The following is an 18,652-nucleotide window of genomic DNA, read 5'->3' on the forward strand; positions in this document are numbered from 1 at the left end:
CATGATGGCTGCATGGCACGAGGACTTGGGCCTTTCTCTGGAAGATGTGGAATGGCAGGATGTCTGGAGCAACATGTTCAGTTCTTCTCGCTCAGCTGGTGTGCTTCAGTCTATGTTCTTTCTATTACATAAAACACACTGGACTCTATTGAAAGTTTCTAAGCTCTGAACTGATTTATCGCCTAAGTGCTGGTCATGTTCCTCTCAGGAGGGTACACTAATACACATGATTTATGATTGCCCATACCTCTCTGTTTACTGGAGTAAAGTTTGGGACACCATCTCCTCTATCTTGGGCATACAGGAACTCCTACATCCGCGCATTATTATAATGGGCCAGCATGGCCTCCGACAATCCCTGCCTGTCCATCATGCGAGATTGCTCAACAGCCTTCTTTTTCTGGCCCTCAAAAACATACTACATTGTTGGAAGGATCTATCTCAGATGAATTATAACACGTGGTGGAACACAGTATGCCCCACAGCAAAATATGAAAAGCGTTATTGCAGAAAATCATAAATCCATGTGCTCCTATATTAAGATTTCTAGTCCGGTCAACACCTATTGCAATATCGATTGATGGCATTCACTTATGGTGATAAACAAAATGCTTCACAACTATAATTATTCAACATTATGGCTTATGATTAGACTTGCTGACCGTTTTTTAGTCATACCACTCTCTGTTCCTTAACCACTCAAATAGCTGTGGCTGCATGTTGCGTCGACATTTCTCTTATATATAAGGCTTAGATCAGCTTGTAGATGCAGTTCATATCAAAGGTAGGCACAAGAAATATAGACCTTGAAAACCCTGGCCAACTTTTCTAGTGCCTACCTATCTTGGAGGTGTGTTTCTATAAATTATACCATCACGTGATTAACACGAGATCAGTGGCCACGGTTAAGGCGACTGCCAATAATGGTGCCATTTATAGCATACGGGCCATTATGTTTACTAAAATTAATATGCACAAAAGGTTTTACTCACCATATATTCCAGTAGAAATGCAAGGGAAAGCCTGTAATTTAAAAATAAACATGTGTGATTTATTAATACAAACTATATTTGATTACCAAAAGTAGTGTTTACAAAATCTTTATATATCACCCACAAATCAATGGAATACAATGAATAATATAAGCTTGTGGCGGTAAGGGCTCATACGCTGATTCTGCACTAATCAGTTATCATGTGGTAATGTAGATACACTAATTAGTACAGAAATACATCATCCTCAGAATTCTATATATACTGTAGTGCCACAAATTGCGCACACAAATTTGAGTGTGTACCCAATTTATGTGTCCAATGTAATTGAATAACAAGCCAATTAACACCAATAATTAGTGCTAATGAACAATCATTGACACTAATTTGTTTAATTAAAATATACATGCATATATTTAGGCACGAGAGTGTTATGTGCAGATCAGCGGGGTGATGGCCAATGTACCTAAGGCCCTACCCATAGGAGGGGCCTTAGGCGCCTGGGCCAATCAGGCCCTAGGCTCCTTTGGGATAGGCTGGACAGGGGCGGGCCCGCCTCATTTGGATGGAAGCGGGCCTGCCAGATGGACGGTGGGAAGACCCGGCCAGCCAACTTTCTAGGTGAGCCCGGGGGGGGTTCCGGGGAGGGGTCCAGCAGGAGGGATTGGGCACCCTCCTGCTGGCGATCTTCAGGGTGGGGTAGGGGGGTTCATCGGGAGGGCCAAGAAGGAGGGATTGTGCACCCTCCTGCTAGCGATCCTTGTGGAGGGGAGTTCATTGGCAGGGTCCAGCAGGAGGGATTGGGCACCCTCCTACTGGCGATCTTTGGGAGGGGTGGGGGGATTCCTTGGGGGATCGAGCAGGAGAGGTTAGGCTCCTTGCTGCCACAATTGTACGTGGGGGTGGGCGGTATTCGGGCAGGAGTGGTTGGGCTCCCTCCTGTCGCGATCATTCTGGGGGGAGGGAACTGGTGGCCACAGCCACGGTTGTTATACTTATCGCGGCAGGGATAAGTATAACAACCCTTGCTGCGATAAGTGTAGTGGTTGCGTCAACTTACTTTATAAGCATCTCCCATTGGCCTAGGGAGACACGTACGGCCTCCTAAGTTCGCCTAAGGCTATGCCTACCCTTAGGTGAGCTTAGGCAGTTTTGTGGGCCTTCCTAGGCTCCTGGAGGTGACTTCAATATAGGCTTCCTGCCTGGGCAGTATTTTTTTTAATAACGTACATTCCGTTTGAATGGTTAGACAGCTGTAGGACTCCTACAGCTGCCTACAATCAGTTCGCAGTTTATAGAATCCGGGCCTAAATGCATACATTGCAACTCCATCCAAACTCCACCAAACTCTCACCTCAGAGCATGCCTATACCAAAAGTTCATTTCAATTTCAGTTTATACTGCCTCTCTTGTTAATCATAACAAAAACATCAAACTTTTATACATTGAATAATTTTATATATGATGCTCAAAAATCTGCGCTAGGAAATATTAGTATTAAGTACTAGTCTATAAATCAGCGTATCGCAAATTGTGTGCTGTGGCACAATAGTGTGCTGCAGCCAGATTCCAGGTGTGCCACAAATGGGACGAGTCACTGCCGGTACACCTCTCCTCCTCTCTGTCACACACACACACACCCCGGCGATGGAAGGATTTCCAAAACCCAGCAGTTTGTCCAGATTTTGGAAGGCCCCCCCCCCATCCCCAAGCTCAGGGCTGCGTTTACAAGGCCCCTGAGCATGCGTGGGCGTCAGTGTGATGATGTCACATGCGTGCATTTGATGTCACTGGTCAACATCTCTGCATGCTCAGAGGCCCTGTAGAAGTGGCCCCGAGTTTAGTGTGCCGCGGCGGAAAAGGTTTGTGAGACACTGCTATAAAGGGCACTCTGGGATGAGCACCCTTTATAGAGCACTTAGCACAGATTCTTGTGCCTAAAGTTGAACACCGATACTAACACCGGTTGAAACCTGGTGTAAATACCGGTGCCCAGCTCATGGTATTTCAGCACGCCAATGGTGCTATTCTATAGCACTGCAAGCAAATTTTCACAACAGCCCCAGACCAGCCTTTAAATTAAGCCGCTTGCCACTGCTGCTATCAGTCCTGATATTTTTTTTTCCCCTCGCATTTATTTTATTTCTGATTTTCATTTATCAAAAGTGATATATTGCTCTATTCTAGATGGAGCACTTCTTGTTCCCCAGGGTATTGATAGTCATTTATTCCTTCTGATCTTGTCATTATGTAGCATGATTTTCACAGCAGAGGAATAGCACTGTTACAAGACTGGCAGAAAATCATCATATAGGGAGACTTCCACCAAACACAGTCTTGCAATTTCTTATCTCGGCAGGCAGCTCAAAGTCCCGCCGCTCCAAAATTTCAACCTTTTTCATATCAATTATTACACCAAAACAATTAGCATCGCCACACTCTAAAGCTGTGTCTTCTTCGTTTGACATTTAAACCTATCTTCCCTAGCTCTGTGCACAGTGAAGTCATTATTTGCAGTGTATCATGGAAGGTGTGCATTCATTACTTTTTAATTTACTTTTGGAAGGAAAAAAAAATATTAGTGGAATTGTCAAACCATTTCATGGTCATAACAGCTTGTTAAGGTATCATTTTTATCCTTTCTTGATTTTTAGACTTTTCTATTTGCATTTACAAATGTCAGACGTCAATCCTCCTATCAATGATAGCATTACGGAACTAGTCAAGCATTCAATATTTTGTATAATAAAAACTTTTGGTAGAGAGAAATTTCTATATTCCTTGGTTGATGGGAATTCAAATACAATAAAACCTTGGATTGCAATTAACTTGGTTTGCAAGTGTTTTTCAAGACAAGCAAAACATTTTATTAAATTTTAACTTGATATACAAGCAATGTCTTGCAATTTGGGTACATGGAGGGGCATAATCAAAAAAAGCGTCTAAGTCCCCTTTTGGCCTAAGTCCTTAAACGTTCAACGCAGAAGCAGGGAAAGTGTCCATAACGAAACCAAACATCCTTGTTTTAATTATGGCCTTCCTCTGCCTAAACATCCAATCACCACTACGTCTAAAAGTACACCCACACCACGTCTACACTTTTCAGCCATAATGAAACAAAAATACGCCTAAGCCACAAACGTCCAACAGAAGGTCTTTTAGGCGAAGGAGGAGCCAGTCCTTCGCCTAAAAGCTGGATTCTGTATCCGGTATCTGTCAAAAACAACACCGGTTACAGAACCCCCCCCCCCCACACACACACACACACAATGATCCAGGAAGGAGGGTGCCCAAGCCCTCCTGCCATGTCGAACTGCGACCCCCCCCCCCCCCCCGACAACATCGGGGCAAGAGGGAGCTCAAGCCCTCTTGCCCTGGCCAACCGCAGCACCCACAATATATCGGGACAGGAGAGAGCCCAAGCTCTCCGGGCCCCGACGACCCCCCCCCCCCCACCGCTACTTGAATGGGCCAGGAGGGAGCCCAAACCCTCCTGGCCCTGGTGACACCCCCCCCCCCCCCGCCGCTATTCTTTCGGGCCAGGAGGGAGCCCAAACCCTCCTGGCCTCGGCGACCCCCTACCCCCACCCCACACTACATTACGGGCAGGAGGGATCCCAGGCCCTCCTGCCCTCGACGCAACCCCCCCTCCCCCCAATGACCGCCCCCCCAGAACCCCTGATCGCCCCCCCCCAGACGACCCGCGACCCCCCGGCCGACCCCACGACCCCCCCACCCCAACCCCCCTTCCCCGTACCTTGTTTCAGGTGGCCGGACAGACGGATGCCAAACCCGCCTGTCTGGCAGGCAGCCAACGGCAGAATGGGTTGTGGAACAAATTGTCTGAGTTTCCATTATTTCTTATGGGGAAATTTGATATATGAGTGCTTTGGATTACAAGCATGCTTCTGGAATGAATTATGCTCGTAAACCAAGGTTTTACTGTACTGTCTATATAGAGGGATAAAAGTGCCAGAGAGGGATGATGGTGTCTGACGTATGATAGTTTGTGGCAAGGGATGAGAGTTGTACAGGTGGCATGAGAAGGTTGCCTATGGGGCATATAAGACCATATTTTTCCTGATTTGGCACGTGCTACACAGAACAGGTGCCAGGAATTTCTAGTACTTCGATCGACTTCTGGCCCTTGGTGATAGTTACATGTTAAAATTTTCTTGTATATATTCACATTTGTATCAAGGTAAATCTTTTATGGGTTGTTGTTTTTTTTTAATCCCAAGCATATAAGAATAGCCTTACTGGGTAAGACCAATGGTCTATCTATCCCAGTAGGTTGTCTTCACGGTGGCCAATCCAGGTCACTAGTACCTGGAAAACCCGCAAATAGTTAAACTATTCCATTCCAGCTTCAGAATTTTCTTTCTGTCAAGGAAGCCTAGCTCTCCAACGATTTTGCACCTCAGAGAGTTGGAGATTAACTTTCCCCCTCTTTTACAAAGCCGCACTAGTGGCTGCCACGCAGCAAAAGCCCCAAAGCCTTTTAAATCCCTATGGGCTTCAGGGCAGTTACCGCGGCGGCAGCCGCTAGCACAGCTTTGTAAAGGGTGGGGGAAGTCGTGGTTGTTAAGATGGCTCACCTTTGGCTGCAGTTTGTGTTAAAATTTTGTAATTATTTTTCCTTATTTTATATTGTGTGACCCTGTCCTCTACTTATTGTGGGCTACAGTTATACTTAATTTTTCCTCTATATAGTTATTGCCTTATTTCTTGGCTTGATTTCTGTATTCACTTGGACAGTAGTGAATTGCAATAATTAAAATGAGCAAATAAAAACTTACAAATAAAAAGGATGGTGTCTAACCTTTCAGTGGATGAGTGCATAACATAACAACTTTATTCTTCTATACCGCCAACAATCAAACGACTTCTAGGCAGTTTACACAGAAGAGAAACTGGACAATCAACGAAGTACAAAATATTAGTAGTAAAAGTACAAGTTATCTAGAGTATAGACAGTATAAGATTTTTGTTGTGAATAAAACTTCAGTTAAGAAATGAATTTAGCAAATAGTACAGTCTTAGGGCTCCTTTAACAAAGGTGCGCTAGCGTTTTTAGCGCATGCACCGGATTAGCGCGCGCTACCCGAAAAACAACCGCCTGCTCAAGAGGAAGCGGTAGCGGCTAGCACGCGCGCTATTCCGCGTGTTAAGGCCCTAATGCACCTTTGCAAAAGGAGCCCTTAATCTCTTTTCGAAATGTGCTGTAAGATTGAAAGGTCCCACTAATATAATTACCCAACCAGGACTGTTGTTTACTTGCTTGAAATGCTAGCAACCTATCCAAAAAAGACCTGTATCTACAGCCAGTGATCTTTGGATAGGTAAATAAATTGCAATTCCTAGTTATCCTTGTATGGCTGTATAGCACGAAATGAGATAAAAGATAGGAAGGGGCCAATCCTTAAACCAGCTTAAAGCAAATACAAGAGGACTTAAATATTGCTCGTGCAGAATTCAATAATAAGGACTGACATGATCATTTTTCTTCAGCCCAAATATCAGACGGACAGCCGCATTCTGCACTATTCTCAGTTTTCTCACTGATTGACAGTTAAAGAGTAACAGTGCTATTGGAAGGAAAAGCACAAAAAGGATGCATGTCCGCAAAGATATAAAAGTTCCAACTTTTGGAGAGGGTATAAAATTGCACTAAACATGTCACGGGGAATCATCTGAACCATAGAGAAATGGCTTTGCTTTGTTTTGTTGTTCATATCATTTCTAATTTTGTTTTTTTTTGGTTCTGTTTTAAGAAATGTTCTGTTTCATGTATTCTCTTCAGTTTCAATACCCCTAATTCTTAATTAGCAGGCACTAATGAAATTGCATGCGCTATTGAAAAAGGGAATGCATTGTAAACAAAACAGGCTGAAAAATTAGCAAGCCAGTAGATGGACATTTTTCCACTTCCGACTTGTGATATCTTGCAGGAAGCTCCAAATTTGGACTTAGACGTCCTGTCGAAAATGGCCCTCTTTGTATTTCATAAGCATTTCTAAAAAAATGATGAGTTTTTTCTATGACCAATGAAGGTTCATAATTCCCATGAATACTAAAATAGTTCATTCTGGGCGATACCGCTGAGATTGTGGATCAAATTCTGTTTTCAAATGGGATAGCCAAATAATTTTTTGTTGAAAATTGTCTTGGCCGCAAGGACATCTAATTTTATTTGTCATTATCAACCACATTTATTTATTTATTCAAATTTCTATACTGTTATCCCAGGGGAGCTCAGAACGGTTTACATGAATTTATTCAGGTACTCAAACATTCTTCCCTGTCTGTCCTGGCGGGCTAACAATCTATCTAATGTACCTGGGACAATGGAGGGATAAGTGGCTTCCCCAGGGTCACAAGGAGCAGCGTGGGTTTGAACCCACAACCTCAGGGTGCTGAGGCTGTAGCTTTAACCACTGTGCCACACATCAACATCCAAGTTAGAAAAGTTCAAATCAGCACCATTTAGAAGTTGGAGGGGCCACCATTTTAATGGACTGGCTCCAAAGGCATGCCAACAGAGAAGTGGGGCACCTTAGAAGGCACTGCTGTGAACTTCACATAAAGGGTGCCAAATATGCATCTAACATAACATGACCATTAATTTTTTTTCATCAAAAGGGGAAATTATTAATTGTCAGTCCCTCCCCAAACACACCCTAGCCCCACCCCAATCCTGCCTCCAATTTCTTACATTCATTTTTCATGTACACATAATATCTTATTAATTCATAATGGTAACCATAAAATTTTTAAAAACTACAAAGCACACTTTACGCAGAGAAAATGTTAATTATCATTTATATTTGGGGGGGGGGGTTCATAGATGTCAAGGCAGATGACTTTAAAATATGCACTGTCACCTCAGTAACTATAGAAAAATAGACAAATATAGTACAAAATATAGGGACAGCAGATATAAATTCTCAAAACTGACACATTTTGATCACTAAATTGAAAATAAAATCATTTTTCTTACCTTTGCTGTCTGGTGATTTTATGAGTCTCTGGTTGCGTTTCCTTCTGACTGTGTATTCTTTCTTTCATTTATTTCTTTCTGCACTCAGGCCCAACAATTGTCCCTTTCTATTCCCTCCCTCCTTCCTTCCTATGGCCTTAGTGCCCCCAGTGCCTCCTTCCCATGACCTTAGTGCCCCCAGTGCCTCCTTCCTATGCCCTCAGTGCTCCATCCTATATCCTTAGTGCTCTCAGTGCCTCCTTCTTATGTCCTTAGTGCCCCCATTGCCTCCATCCTATGTCCTTAGTGCCCCTTCCTATATCCTTAGTGCTCCTTCCTATGTCCTTAGTGCTCCTTCCTATGTCCTCAGTGCCTCATTCCTATGTCCCTCTCACTGCCTTCCAGAATTTGACCCACTCCCACCCCTGAAGCCAGCCTGCCTGTCTACCTCCCTCCCTGCCACACCAAAGCCAGCCTGCATGCCTGCCTACCTCCTTCCCTCCTTGCTGTGCAAAATAATAAAATCCTCCCTCCTTCCTTTCCTCCGGTCCGCCGCCGCTGCTGTCTTACCTCCCTGTTACTGCTAATCGCCGACAAGAAGTCTTCTTTCCGACGTAGAGGACGTTCCGGGCCAGCCAGGCAGTGATTGGCTGTCCCAGAACATCCTCTCCGACATCAGAATTGACGTCGGAAAGAACACTTCTTGTCGGCGATTAGAAGCAGCAGCAGTAGTAGGGAGGTAAGACAGCAGTGGTGGCGGATCGGGGGAAAGGAAGGAGGGAGGCTTTTTTTTTTGCGCGCGGCAGGGAGGGACAAGAAGCGATCGCCTGTCGTGTTGTCCCCGTGCACAGCTTCAGGACGCTGTCCCTAAAAATGGGACATTTTGGCATCCCAAAGCTGTGTGGGGACAACGGGACAGGGGGTCTGAAAACGGGACTGTCCCGTTCATAACCGACGTATGGTCACCTTAATCTAACCATATAGCCCTTATAATTTATGGGGAGCCTTCTAAAAGTCCCACAAAACCTGCTATATCCACCTACCATCACAACAGCCCTTATGACTGCAGATGGCACCTATATGGCAGTATAGTAGGGTTTGGAAGGTTCATCCTTAACACCACAGATTTGTGGTTAGAGTGCCTTATGTGTCTGGCTCCTCCTCTTTATGGTTCACAAGCCCACCTGGCTACTTGAGACACCTGTGTGATGCTCTGCTGTTCCAGAGACAGGTATGTAATGTTTATTCAGACCTTAAGGGGGAATGTGTGTGTGTGTGGGGGGGCCATTACTTAATCCCTCCAGTGGTCATCTGGTTAGTTTGGGTACCTATTTGGCACATAGCTTCCAAAAGAGGTCTAGCCCAAAATGTCTAAGTTCCATCTAGGACATCTTTGGAAAGGTTTGATTATCCGCACAAGATGTCCAAGTCTAGCATGCCCACCCAAAGCAGGCCCATAAAATAGAAACAAGACAGCAGATAAAGGCCGAATACCCCTTCCAGTCTGCCCCTCCACAGCATCCACTATCTCCTCCTCTCCATAAGAGATCCCACATGCATGTCCCAGGCTATCTTGAATTCTTCTCCATACCACCGCCTAACTTAATTGTTTTAATCAGAATGGCAATTGACCACACCGTTAAAAACCAATTAAAATCTTGTTACAAAATTATGCACTTGTCAATACCAATGAAGGCAGGCATCATAATCGCATCTAAGGATGCATCTAATGGCGCCTAAGGTTACAGTAGGTGTGGTTAGGGGATGGAGATGACCTTAGGCATCATTAGATGCATTTCTGAAAACTTAGGCGTTTACAATGTAGGCCAGTAAAACTCTTAGCTTTTCACGTGTTTTAGATATGTGCAGTTTGTACACTTGAGCAGACTCTGTGGTCACTGGCACAGCAGGCTGAAACTGTTCCCCTGATGCAGCTTAGTGAAACAGCGATTTTATCGTCGGGTAGGAGTGGCTGCGGGACCGAATGGGCTGGCATTGTATAGGTGCTTAGAAGACAACTTGGACACCATCTGCAGATAAGTGACTTTGTTTTTTTCCTGTTTGCCTTTGATTAAATTGAGACTCTAATATGTGGTATGGACTATGCTCACACTTGTGAATGCTTTGAATTTTTGGCGTGCTGAATGTTTTGTGGGGGTCTAAATCAGGAATAGGCTATTTCTATTTTTTATAATTAACAAATATGAAAAATATATAATAGGCTAATTTGATTTAATGGTAATAATTATCTCATAGTAGTTCTTTCATAGATTTATTTGAATTCAGAGCAGGATTTATTAGAGGGCATTACAGTGTTACCATTGCATTATGATATATGCTTCTCCATGCTATTTAGCCAATGGCAGTCAACAAATAAACTTGAAACTTCCTATCAGAAAGTGGGTGCGGTCAAGGATGGATTGTGGGCAGATTTTGGCTGTGTTTTCTGTGTGGGTGCCTAAAATGGACCTAGGCACCAGCATTTTGGCCTGGTATAAATAGGGAGCACCTAAGATTTTGATGCCTACCAGCACTTAAGTCCAATGTTGGCACCACTAAATACTATTCTATAAATGGTGCCTAACTGAAGATTGACAGCTGCAATGCATCATAAATTTTGGTGTTTACTTTTTTAGGACACTTTTATAGAATTGGGGCCAAAATGTCTACCACAATATCAAAACTCGAGTGTAAAATTCATAAAAATTATATTTGCAAAGCATGGGCTTTGAGGACCGTGATAAGGAAGTGTCTGGGTGTAAGAGCAGCTGCTGAAAAAAACCCTAGAAAGGATAGTCCAAAAATCCAGGCATACAACCCCCTATTACAGTGCAGCTGTTCTTTCCTTCCTGAAAGCAGGTATCAGAAGCTTTGAGGGGGAAGGGGAGGTAAGATGCTGGAACTAGAGGCAGGAAGGAAATCGCCGCTGGACTTAAGGGAAAAGAAGGCAGGCTATATTCTGTTCTACTCTGGGGGAGAGGAGTAAAGAAATAGGACCTTAGGATGTCAGAGGACAGTACTCATTTATTTCACCAAGAAGCTGACATTGCCTCTGTCCTTGTAAACAGCTGGGACTAGTCAGAAAACTTCAGGAGACTCATAAGTTTTGCTCTTTAGGAGATAAGGGAGGGGAGCATCACAGAAGGATCTTAGACCTCTGGGAAGCTGGGATCATTACTCCATCCAAGGATTTACATTGCTCCAATCAAGAGCAATGTCACACCTCAGTTTGATGATTGCAGTGCACTCTTCCGTAGAATGCCAAACTTAATTTCAGGTGAATTCAGAAGCTAGATTAATAACAAATAAATCTGGATTTGAATATATAATTTTGGTTCTTATAATTTTGCATTGGCTCCCTTGATTTTCATGGTACTAGGTTCCAAATTGTAAAGAATGTTTACTGAGTTCATTATGCTCAAATACTCAGCCCGAGAGTTTTATGAGACAATTCAAAGCCTGTATATTCAAAAAGGCCTTTAATGAATAAATGAATAGACACACATCATGCTCAGTTCACTCTTGTATTATTCATTTATCATGACTGTTTATTAATTATTCTTTATGTGTGCCATGTTATGTGTACCAGACACTGACACATCATGATTCACAGGTAAGGTCTCAATTTTCAAACAAATCCAGAGAAATTCTCACTGTTGCTGTTCTCATTCTTTATTTCTTACTGTTCTATTCAGGATGAAATGCAAATCAATCCAATAAGCAGTGTTTCTCAGTATATAGCAAAAAAAAAAAAATAAAAATCCATACTCTCTTAAATGTAAATCACTTCACAGCTTCAACGGTTCCTCAGCTGATTCCTTACCTTCCCCTCCCCCCTTCCCATATTCCAAAGTTAGTCTAAATACAGCAATCTTTAGCCATTCGATCCACAGTTGTGTGAACACCACAATAAACAGCAACATCTACAACACGTAATGACCCTTGCCAAGTTTCCAGTTCATTTCTCTAGCATTGCAGTCACTGTTGTTAAATCAAACATTCTTTCTGGGTGTAAAAAGACTGGCTGACATTCAACCAATGGTAGCATAGCCTTAAACAGCCCCCTCTCCAGGATACTAAAAAAAAATCAAACATCATTATCCTCCAACCCATGGCTGTTTTACACTGAGCAGATATACCAAAATTTGCAATAGAGTAGACACGGCGGATGGTGTGAAAAACATGAAGAAAGACCTGACAAAGTGTGAAGAATGGTCTGAAATTTGGCAGCTAAAATTTAATGCTAAGAAATGCAAGGTCATGCATTTGGGCTGCAAAAACCCGAGGGAACGGTACAGTTTAGGGGGTGAAGAATTATGAGCACAACAGAAGAGTGGGACTTGGGTGTGATTGTATGTGATGATCTTAAGGTGGCCAAACAGGTTGAAAAGGTGACGGTGAAAGCTAGAAGGATGCTAGGTTGCATAGGGAGAGATATGGCCATTAGGAAAAAGGAGATATTGATGGCCCTGTATAAGACTTTGGTGAGATCTCATTTAGAAAATTGTGTACAATTCTGGAGGTCGCATCTTCAAAAAGATATAAAAAGGATAGAGTCGGTCCAGAGGAAGACTACTAAAATGGTATATGGTCTTCATCATAAGGCATATGGGGACAGACTTAAAGATCTCAATCTGTATACTTTGGAGGAAAGGCAGGAGAGGGGAGATATGATAGAGATGTTTAAATACCTATGTGATGTAAATGCGCATGAGTCGAGTCTCTTTCATTTGAAAGGAAACTCTGCAATGAGTTAAGAGGTGATAGGCTCCAGAGTAATCTAAGGAAATACTTTTTTACAGAAAGGGTTATAGATACATGGAAGTCTCCCAGAAGAGGTGGTGGAGACAGAGACTGTGTCTTGTCACAGGGCTGCCCCTGTTCCTAGTGAGGAAGCCTTGGCAAAAGAGGAAGGTAAAGTTAAAAATATTAAAAGTATTCCTAAACCTGCTAATTTAACTCCCAAAGCAGCCCCTAGGAATATTCAAAAGCCAAGCTTTCCCATAATTAAACCTCAAACCATGCCTAAAGCATCCAGAATTGGTTTAGCTTTTCCCAAACCAGTTGTAAGAAAGCAACCAGAGAAACTACATGTCCCAGCAGCCACAGGGCTAGTGAAGGGGAAAAGCAGGACTGGAATACAAGCCACTCCCAATCAAACTGAGACTGGTTTAGGCCAGATTAGAAGGGCTCAGAGGGCAGGCTACTCACACTCACCTGCGGTGAGAGCTAATCAGCTCATTGCAGGTAAAGAAAAGAGTGTAACTCTCATACACAAAGAGTTCCAGCAAGCCAGAGCCACACAGCAAAGCATAAGCTGCAGACTACAGCCACAGATAACCAGAAAGCAACAGTCCACCTCATGGCAACAAACTCAGGCAGAGGTTTGTGAGGTTGATAAGGTTGATTCTGTGTTTGTGCAATGAAATGGTGGATAATGACATTACCTATGATATGGAAATAGAATGTTCTGTTTTGCCCAGCTCTGAAGGTATGAACATAAGCTGAGAGCCATTGCTAATAAGGGAGCTGGAGGGAAAAGTAAAGTCTGCTCAAGTTTATTGAAAATGCTGATATTTTTGGTTTTGAACTTTAAAATACAAGCCACAGGCAGCCATTTTTGTTTTTGGATCATGAGGGGAGGGAATCTTTCCAAGTTGATCCATTGAGGGAAAAATTATTGGAGAGGATCCCACTCTTGGGGCATTAAGCCTAACCAAATAAATCTAGGAAAAGGACATAAATAATCCAATATCACTCAAAATATGCCCTATTGAGAACAGATGGGGAACCTACTGAGACACTACAAGGTACATTTACTGCATTCATACACAGACTCGCTCACTCAAATCCAGCCACAAAAAACAGAAAAAACAAAAAATGTGGAGAAAAAGCCTCAGTTCATCTTCATCTGGCAAAAAACTCCACTTCAAATTCAAAGATAAGCAGGGTCAAAATTGTGTCTAACAAAACAGCAGTGAAGGACACGGAAGTAGCCCTCACAGGGCTAACTGATTCATACAGCTAACCGATTCATACATCAATGTACATAGCAAAACACAATACATTTGCTTTGCTAATAAAAAGAGGCAGTAGTATGTTGTATACTCTTTCTATGGCAGAAGGAAATTAATATAGCTCCACTGCAGTGTGGTGGGGGTGGAATCCTTCATTCAAACTGCAGAGAGAGAAGGCTACTAAACACCCATCTGGAACCTTCTACTACATCCGCTCAGCCTCTTCAAATCTTGACAAGTAACCTGATTGACGGGATGCACTTCATCTATTAGAATCATTTAGACATGGTGAGGGAGGGAAGATGCCCACTTGCAACCTCTGTTACCCAAGAAGTGGTTCTAAAGTGGCAGACACCCTGAGTAAATTTACCAGTTTGGAAACAATTTGAGAACTCTGAAGAGTTCTGAAGTCTGTTCTGCTAAAGACAGAAATATACTGCAGACTGCAGAGTGAAAGACAATAAACAGAATTTGTGGGGAGGAAAAATAAAACAGCAGCTAACATACAAAGGATATCCCCAAATGAAAACGTCCCAAAACAGAAGCCAAAAGCAGTCACTTAAAAATATCTATTAAAGGTATCCATTCATTTTACCTAGCACTACACAGCTGACTCATACATCCTTCTTCTAACTGAAAACCTTACAGAGCCGATATTAACTATGATTCAGTGGCTAGAAATAAATGGAGTACCTAAAGGAGGCAAAGGCCGAAGCTCCCACCCGCTCCCCTGGCACACTATGGCACGCAGTACACAGTTGCTGATCCAGCGCCAATCAATGTACACATTCAACAGATTAGGGGCTGGGGAGTCCATCACAATTTATATTTAATCATATCAAGCGGTTCTGAGGCAGAAATAAAACTTTGAAAAAAAGATTGATACAATCCAAGATGGCCACCACCAGCAAATTCATGCTAAACACAGCAAAAATAAACAAAATCTGAAAAAAAATAGCAATTTGGAGTCTGGGGAGGTAGGGTACTTGAACCAAGCCCTCAGAAACAGTAGAAAAATAAGTTTTAAAATGTTTTACAAACCACCCCCAAAGTTTCCATAGGAAATAATGGGGGTTTACTCACAGTCTCTGAAGTGCCAGCCTTTCAGCTTTTTTACACAGCAGCTGAATGGAGGAAAAAGATTTTCTGCCTCAGAATAGCTCCAAAATGACCAGATTTGAACATCTTTGTACTGCCAGTTGGCTGGACACTGACTGTAACCTCTGCCCCCATGAATCCTCTTCACGCAACCGGGATGGAAAATGCAGCCTGCAGCCTGAAACCCAGGAGATTTTCACTCAGGACACATACAGCCTGTGCTTAAACCTCTGAGAAGGTCAGCGGGCAAGCAAAGTTTCAGGGGACTGGACCTCAAGTCCAAGAATGGTGGCACACAGCAGGCTGGCTTCACAGATTCACCAAAGTTTCTACTTGAAGCAGCAGTCCAGATTCACGGGACTGCATCCTTTCCTCTGATAGGGGACTACCGGAAAGGGGTCTCAAGGCACTGAAGCTACCAAAAAAAGATGAACTTTAAGCTAAAAAGAAGCAGAGCCAATCCAAAAGAGTTCTTCATGGATTGCTTGCAGAAATTGAAACTGCAGATGGCTCTAGCTCTCACTCTAAGGAGCATGTGCTCAGAAAAGTGTTTAGATTTCTGCAACTCCAAGATTGTGGGAAGGGACTGAACACCTAGCATATGGAATCCAGAAGGGACATAACAGAACTATGATTCAGTGGCTAGAAAGAAATAGCATAGCCCCTGAGAAGTGTGGCTTTTTTTTTTTTACAACAAGAACAAACTGCTCAGAAGCTGCTTGTTTACTAGGCAAATGTATGCTTTGCATTCTCTGACAAAGAAATTGTAATGATACATAAGTATGACAACAGCAGACAATTAAAACAGGGGTGAAGGAACAAGTCAGATGTTACCTTTCACACTGCAAATATAAATTATCCTACTCCCATACAATTGTGAGCAGATACACATGTGCAATATCATCAGATTGTTGTGCTTTCACATATGTGCATAAGCATTCCTCTAGGTTTTGCTTAGGTAGAGTTACAATATAAGCATGTATTTTAGAAAATGTGTATAGATGTATACATATAGGACTTTCACATATTTACACTTACTTTGTGCAAGAGCATTTGTACACTATTGGTTATTGTATGAACCTATTATTAAAAGCCATAGTTATCTATGCTGCCTTTAGAAAATAGTCATAAAATAAGTTCCTTTTTAGACATTTGATATTGGCACCCTGTTACAAAATCATTCCCATGGAGGGCAATTTGCAAAAGCCATTTAAAGGGAAAGTTATCAAGGTGCAGTAGAAGAAGAGCTTTTACCACACCTTCATATGTTACAGGAGTCACCAGCCTATGATATTTCTACACCCTACACTGCTGACCTGTGGTAAAGCGCAAATATTGCTTGTGAGCCATGTCACAAGAAGATACTGTTTATTAGCCCTGGAGCATCAAGCTGCCAAGTCATGGCACAATGCTTCAAGGTCTTCTCTAAAAGGGGCTGCACCTCTTAAAGGAAATGTGCCTCAAGTGGCCTCCTTATAAGGAAACAAGACTACCACTTGAGGACACTGGTGCCATTTGGATCCTGGTGCCAGCAAGGGCAGGAGTGGCTATAGATTCCTCCTGCCTGCCCCGAGAACCCCAGAAATTTTTGCAGGTACAGGTAAGGAGAACCATGAGGGGGTGAAGGAGCTTGGAGGATGGTGGGCACCTTCTTCAATTGGGGGGGCTTCCTTCAGGGTGGGAGCCATTTCCTTTAACAGGTGCTGTCCCTTCTAGAGAGAGTTCAGGAATACTGAACAGGCTGTGAATTGATTTTTCTAGGGATATTTTACAGGCTAAGTGTGCATTTAGTGCACACCTTAAGCTGCAGTACAGTATTTACATAGTAATGAGCTCCTTTACAAGTATTTGAATCTCATTTCTATGTAACCTGTGGGTACTAGGTCAAAACAACCTTTGTTAGTGACCTTTAAGTCCTACTAAGGGGCTAATAACACAGGTTATTGTCCTAATGCAGCTTGGTAACTTCCCTCTCCCCATCCTGGATAATGCAGTCCCTCTCTCATACACATGTTGCCCACAAGCAGCAAGCTGTGAATGAGTTATTGGACTGCCACAGAAGTATGATGGTTTTGGATGAAGTTGCCAGCACCACCCCTAACCGTTTCAAGGCATGCCAAAGTTCACAAGGAGCTGCTTTGAGGTCTGAAGATGGGTCCTCTGATTGCTAGCCTGCTGCTTAAAGCATTAGGCTCTTCCTCTACCCCAATACAGTCTACACCTGAATGCAATGCACCTGAAACTAGCAATAAATTGGCATGAGCTAGATCTACTACTAATACAATCAATCATTTCTATTGCATTTCTATCTATCTAAACTAAACTAAACTAAACTAAATCTTGGATTTATATACCGCATCATCTCCACTGATGGAGCTCGGCACGGTTTACATGGTTAGGGAAGGAACGGAAATCCAATGGAATTATATAAGTAAGAGAGGAGAGAGGTTTAGGTGTAAGAATGCCAGGAACGGGACGGGGTTACGTTTTGGAGAAGAGCCAGGTCTTCAGACGATTACGGAATGGTAGAAGTGGACTCAAATTGCGGAGAGGGGAAGGGAGACTGTTCCAGAGCTGAGCAATTCTAAAAGGGAGGGAAGAGCCAAGTTTACCAACAAGGGAGATGCCTTTTAGGGAGGGGTAGGATAGTTTTAATTTTTGCGAGGATCTAGTGGAGGTTGGATTTGAGGAATTCCAGGATAGCGGGATAAAAGGAGGGAGGATACCATGGAGGATCTTGAAGGTTAGACAGGCACATTTAAAGTGGACCCTGGAAATAACGGGAAGCCAGTGGAGTTTGGATAGGAGCGGTGAGACATGATCAAACTTACTTTTTGAGAAGATAAGTTTAGCCGCGGTGTTCTGTATTAGTTGGAGTCTGTGAATGCTTTTCTTTGTTACGCTAAGGTAAATGGAATTGCAATAGTCCAATCTGGAAAGGATAATGGATTGTACGAGGACAGCAAAGTGTTTTTGGTGGAAGCAGGACCTCGCTTTCCTCAGCATGTGAAGGCTGCAAAAACATTTTTTTATCAGGGAGTTGAGGTGGTCATTGAAGGATAATGATGAATCTATGGTGATGCCCAGAACTTTGCTAGAGAACTCCAGCTGTAGAGAGGAACCTGTGGGCAGTGGGATTGAGGTGGGTAATTGATCAAGTTTGGGGCCGAGCCATAGTAGTTTGGTTTTGGACTCATTCAATTTCATTTGTACAGTGTGAGCCCAAGATTGAAGGTTGGTTATGCAAGAAGAAATGTTAGCTACGAGATTGGTGAGGTTTGCATCGGTCTCGATGAGGACCAGGATATCGTCGGCGTAGGTGTAGAGTGTTTCTAGGGGGGATAGGTGGAGAAGGTTCAGGGAGGACATATAAATGTTGAAGAGGATGGGAGATAGGGGGGAGCCTTGTGGGACTCCACAGGTCGGTTTCCATGGGGAGGAGGAGGAACCATGTTTGGTGACGGTGTAAGAGCGAGAACGTAAGAAATTCGAAAACCAGTCGAGGACTGTAGAACTGATGCCTATCTCGGAGAGTAGGAAGATTAGAATGTCATGGTGGACGACAT

General features: G+C 43.1%; 1 protein-coding gene across 3 annotated transcripts in view; it reads right to left on the reverse strand.

Annotated features, from left to right (window-relative positions):
* MACROD2 (mono-ADP ribosylhydrolase 2) overlaps nucleotides 1-18,652 on the reverse strand; it is a 1,978,548-nt gene that overhangs the window by 738,937 nt on the left and 1,220,959 nt on the right. For all 3 annotated transcript variants that reach the window (XM_033936388.1, XM_033936386.1, XM_033936387.1), the window contains one exon: nucleotides 993-1,023. In XM_033936388.1, the coding sequence (XP_033792279.1) occupies nucleotides 993-1,023 (31 nt within the window). The remainder of the gene's footprint in view (nucleotides 1-992; nucleotides 1,024-18,652) is intronic.

This window comes from Geotrypetes seraphini, chromosome 3 (genome assembly GCF_902459505.1).
Source record: "Geotrypetes seraphini chromosome 3, aGeoSer1.1, whole genome shotgun sequence".
Classification (NCBI taxonomy): domain Eukaryota; kingdom Metazoa; phylum Chordata; class Amphibia; order Gymnophiona; family Dermophiidae; genus Geotrypetes; species Geotrypetes seraphini.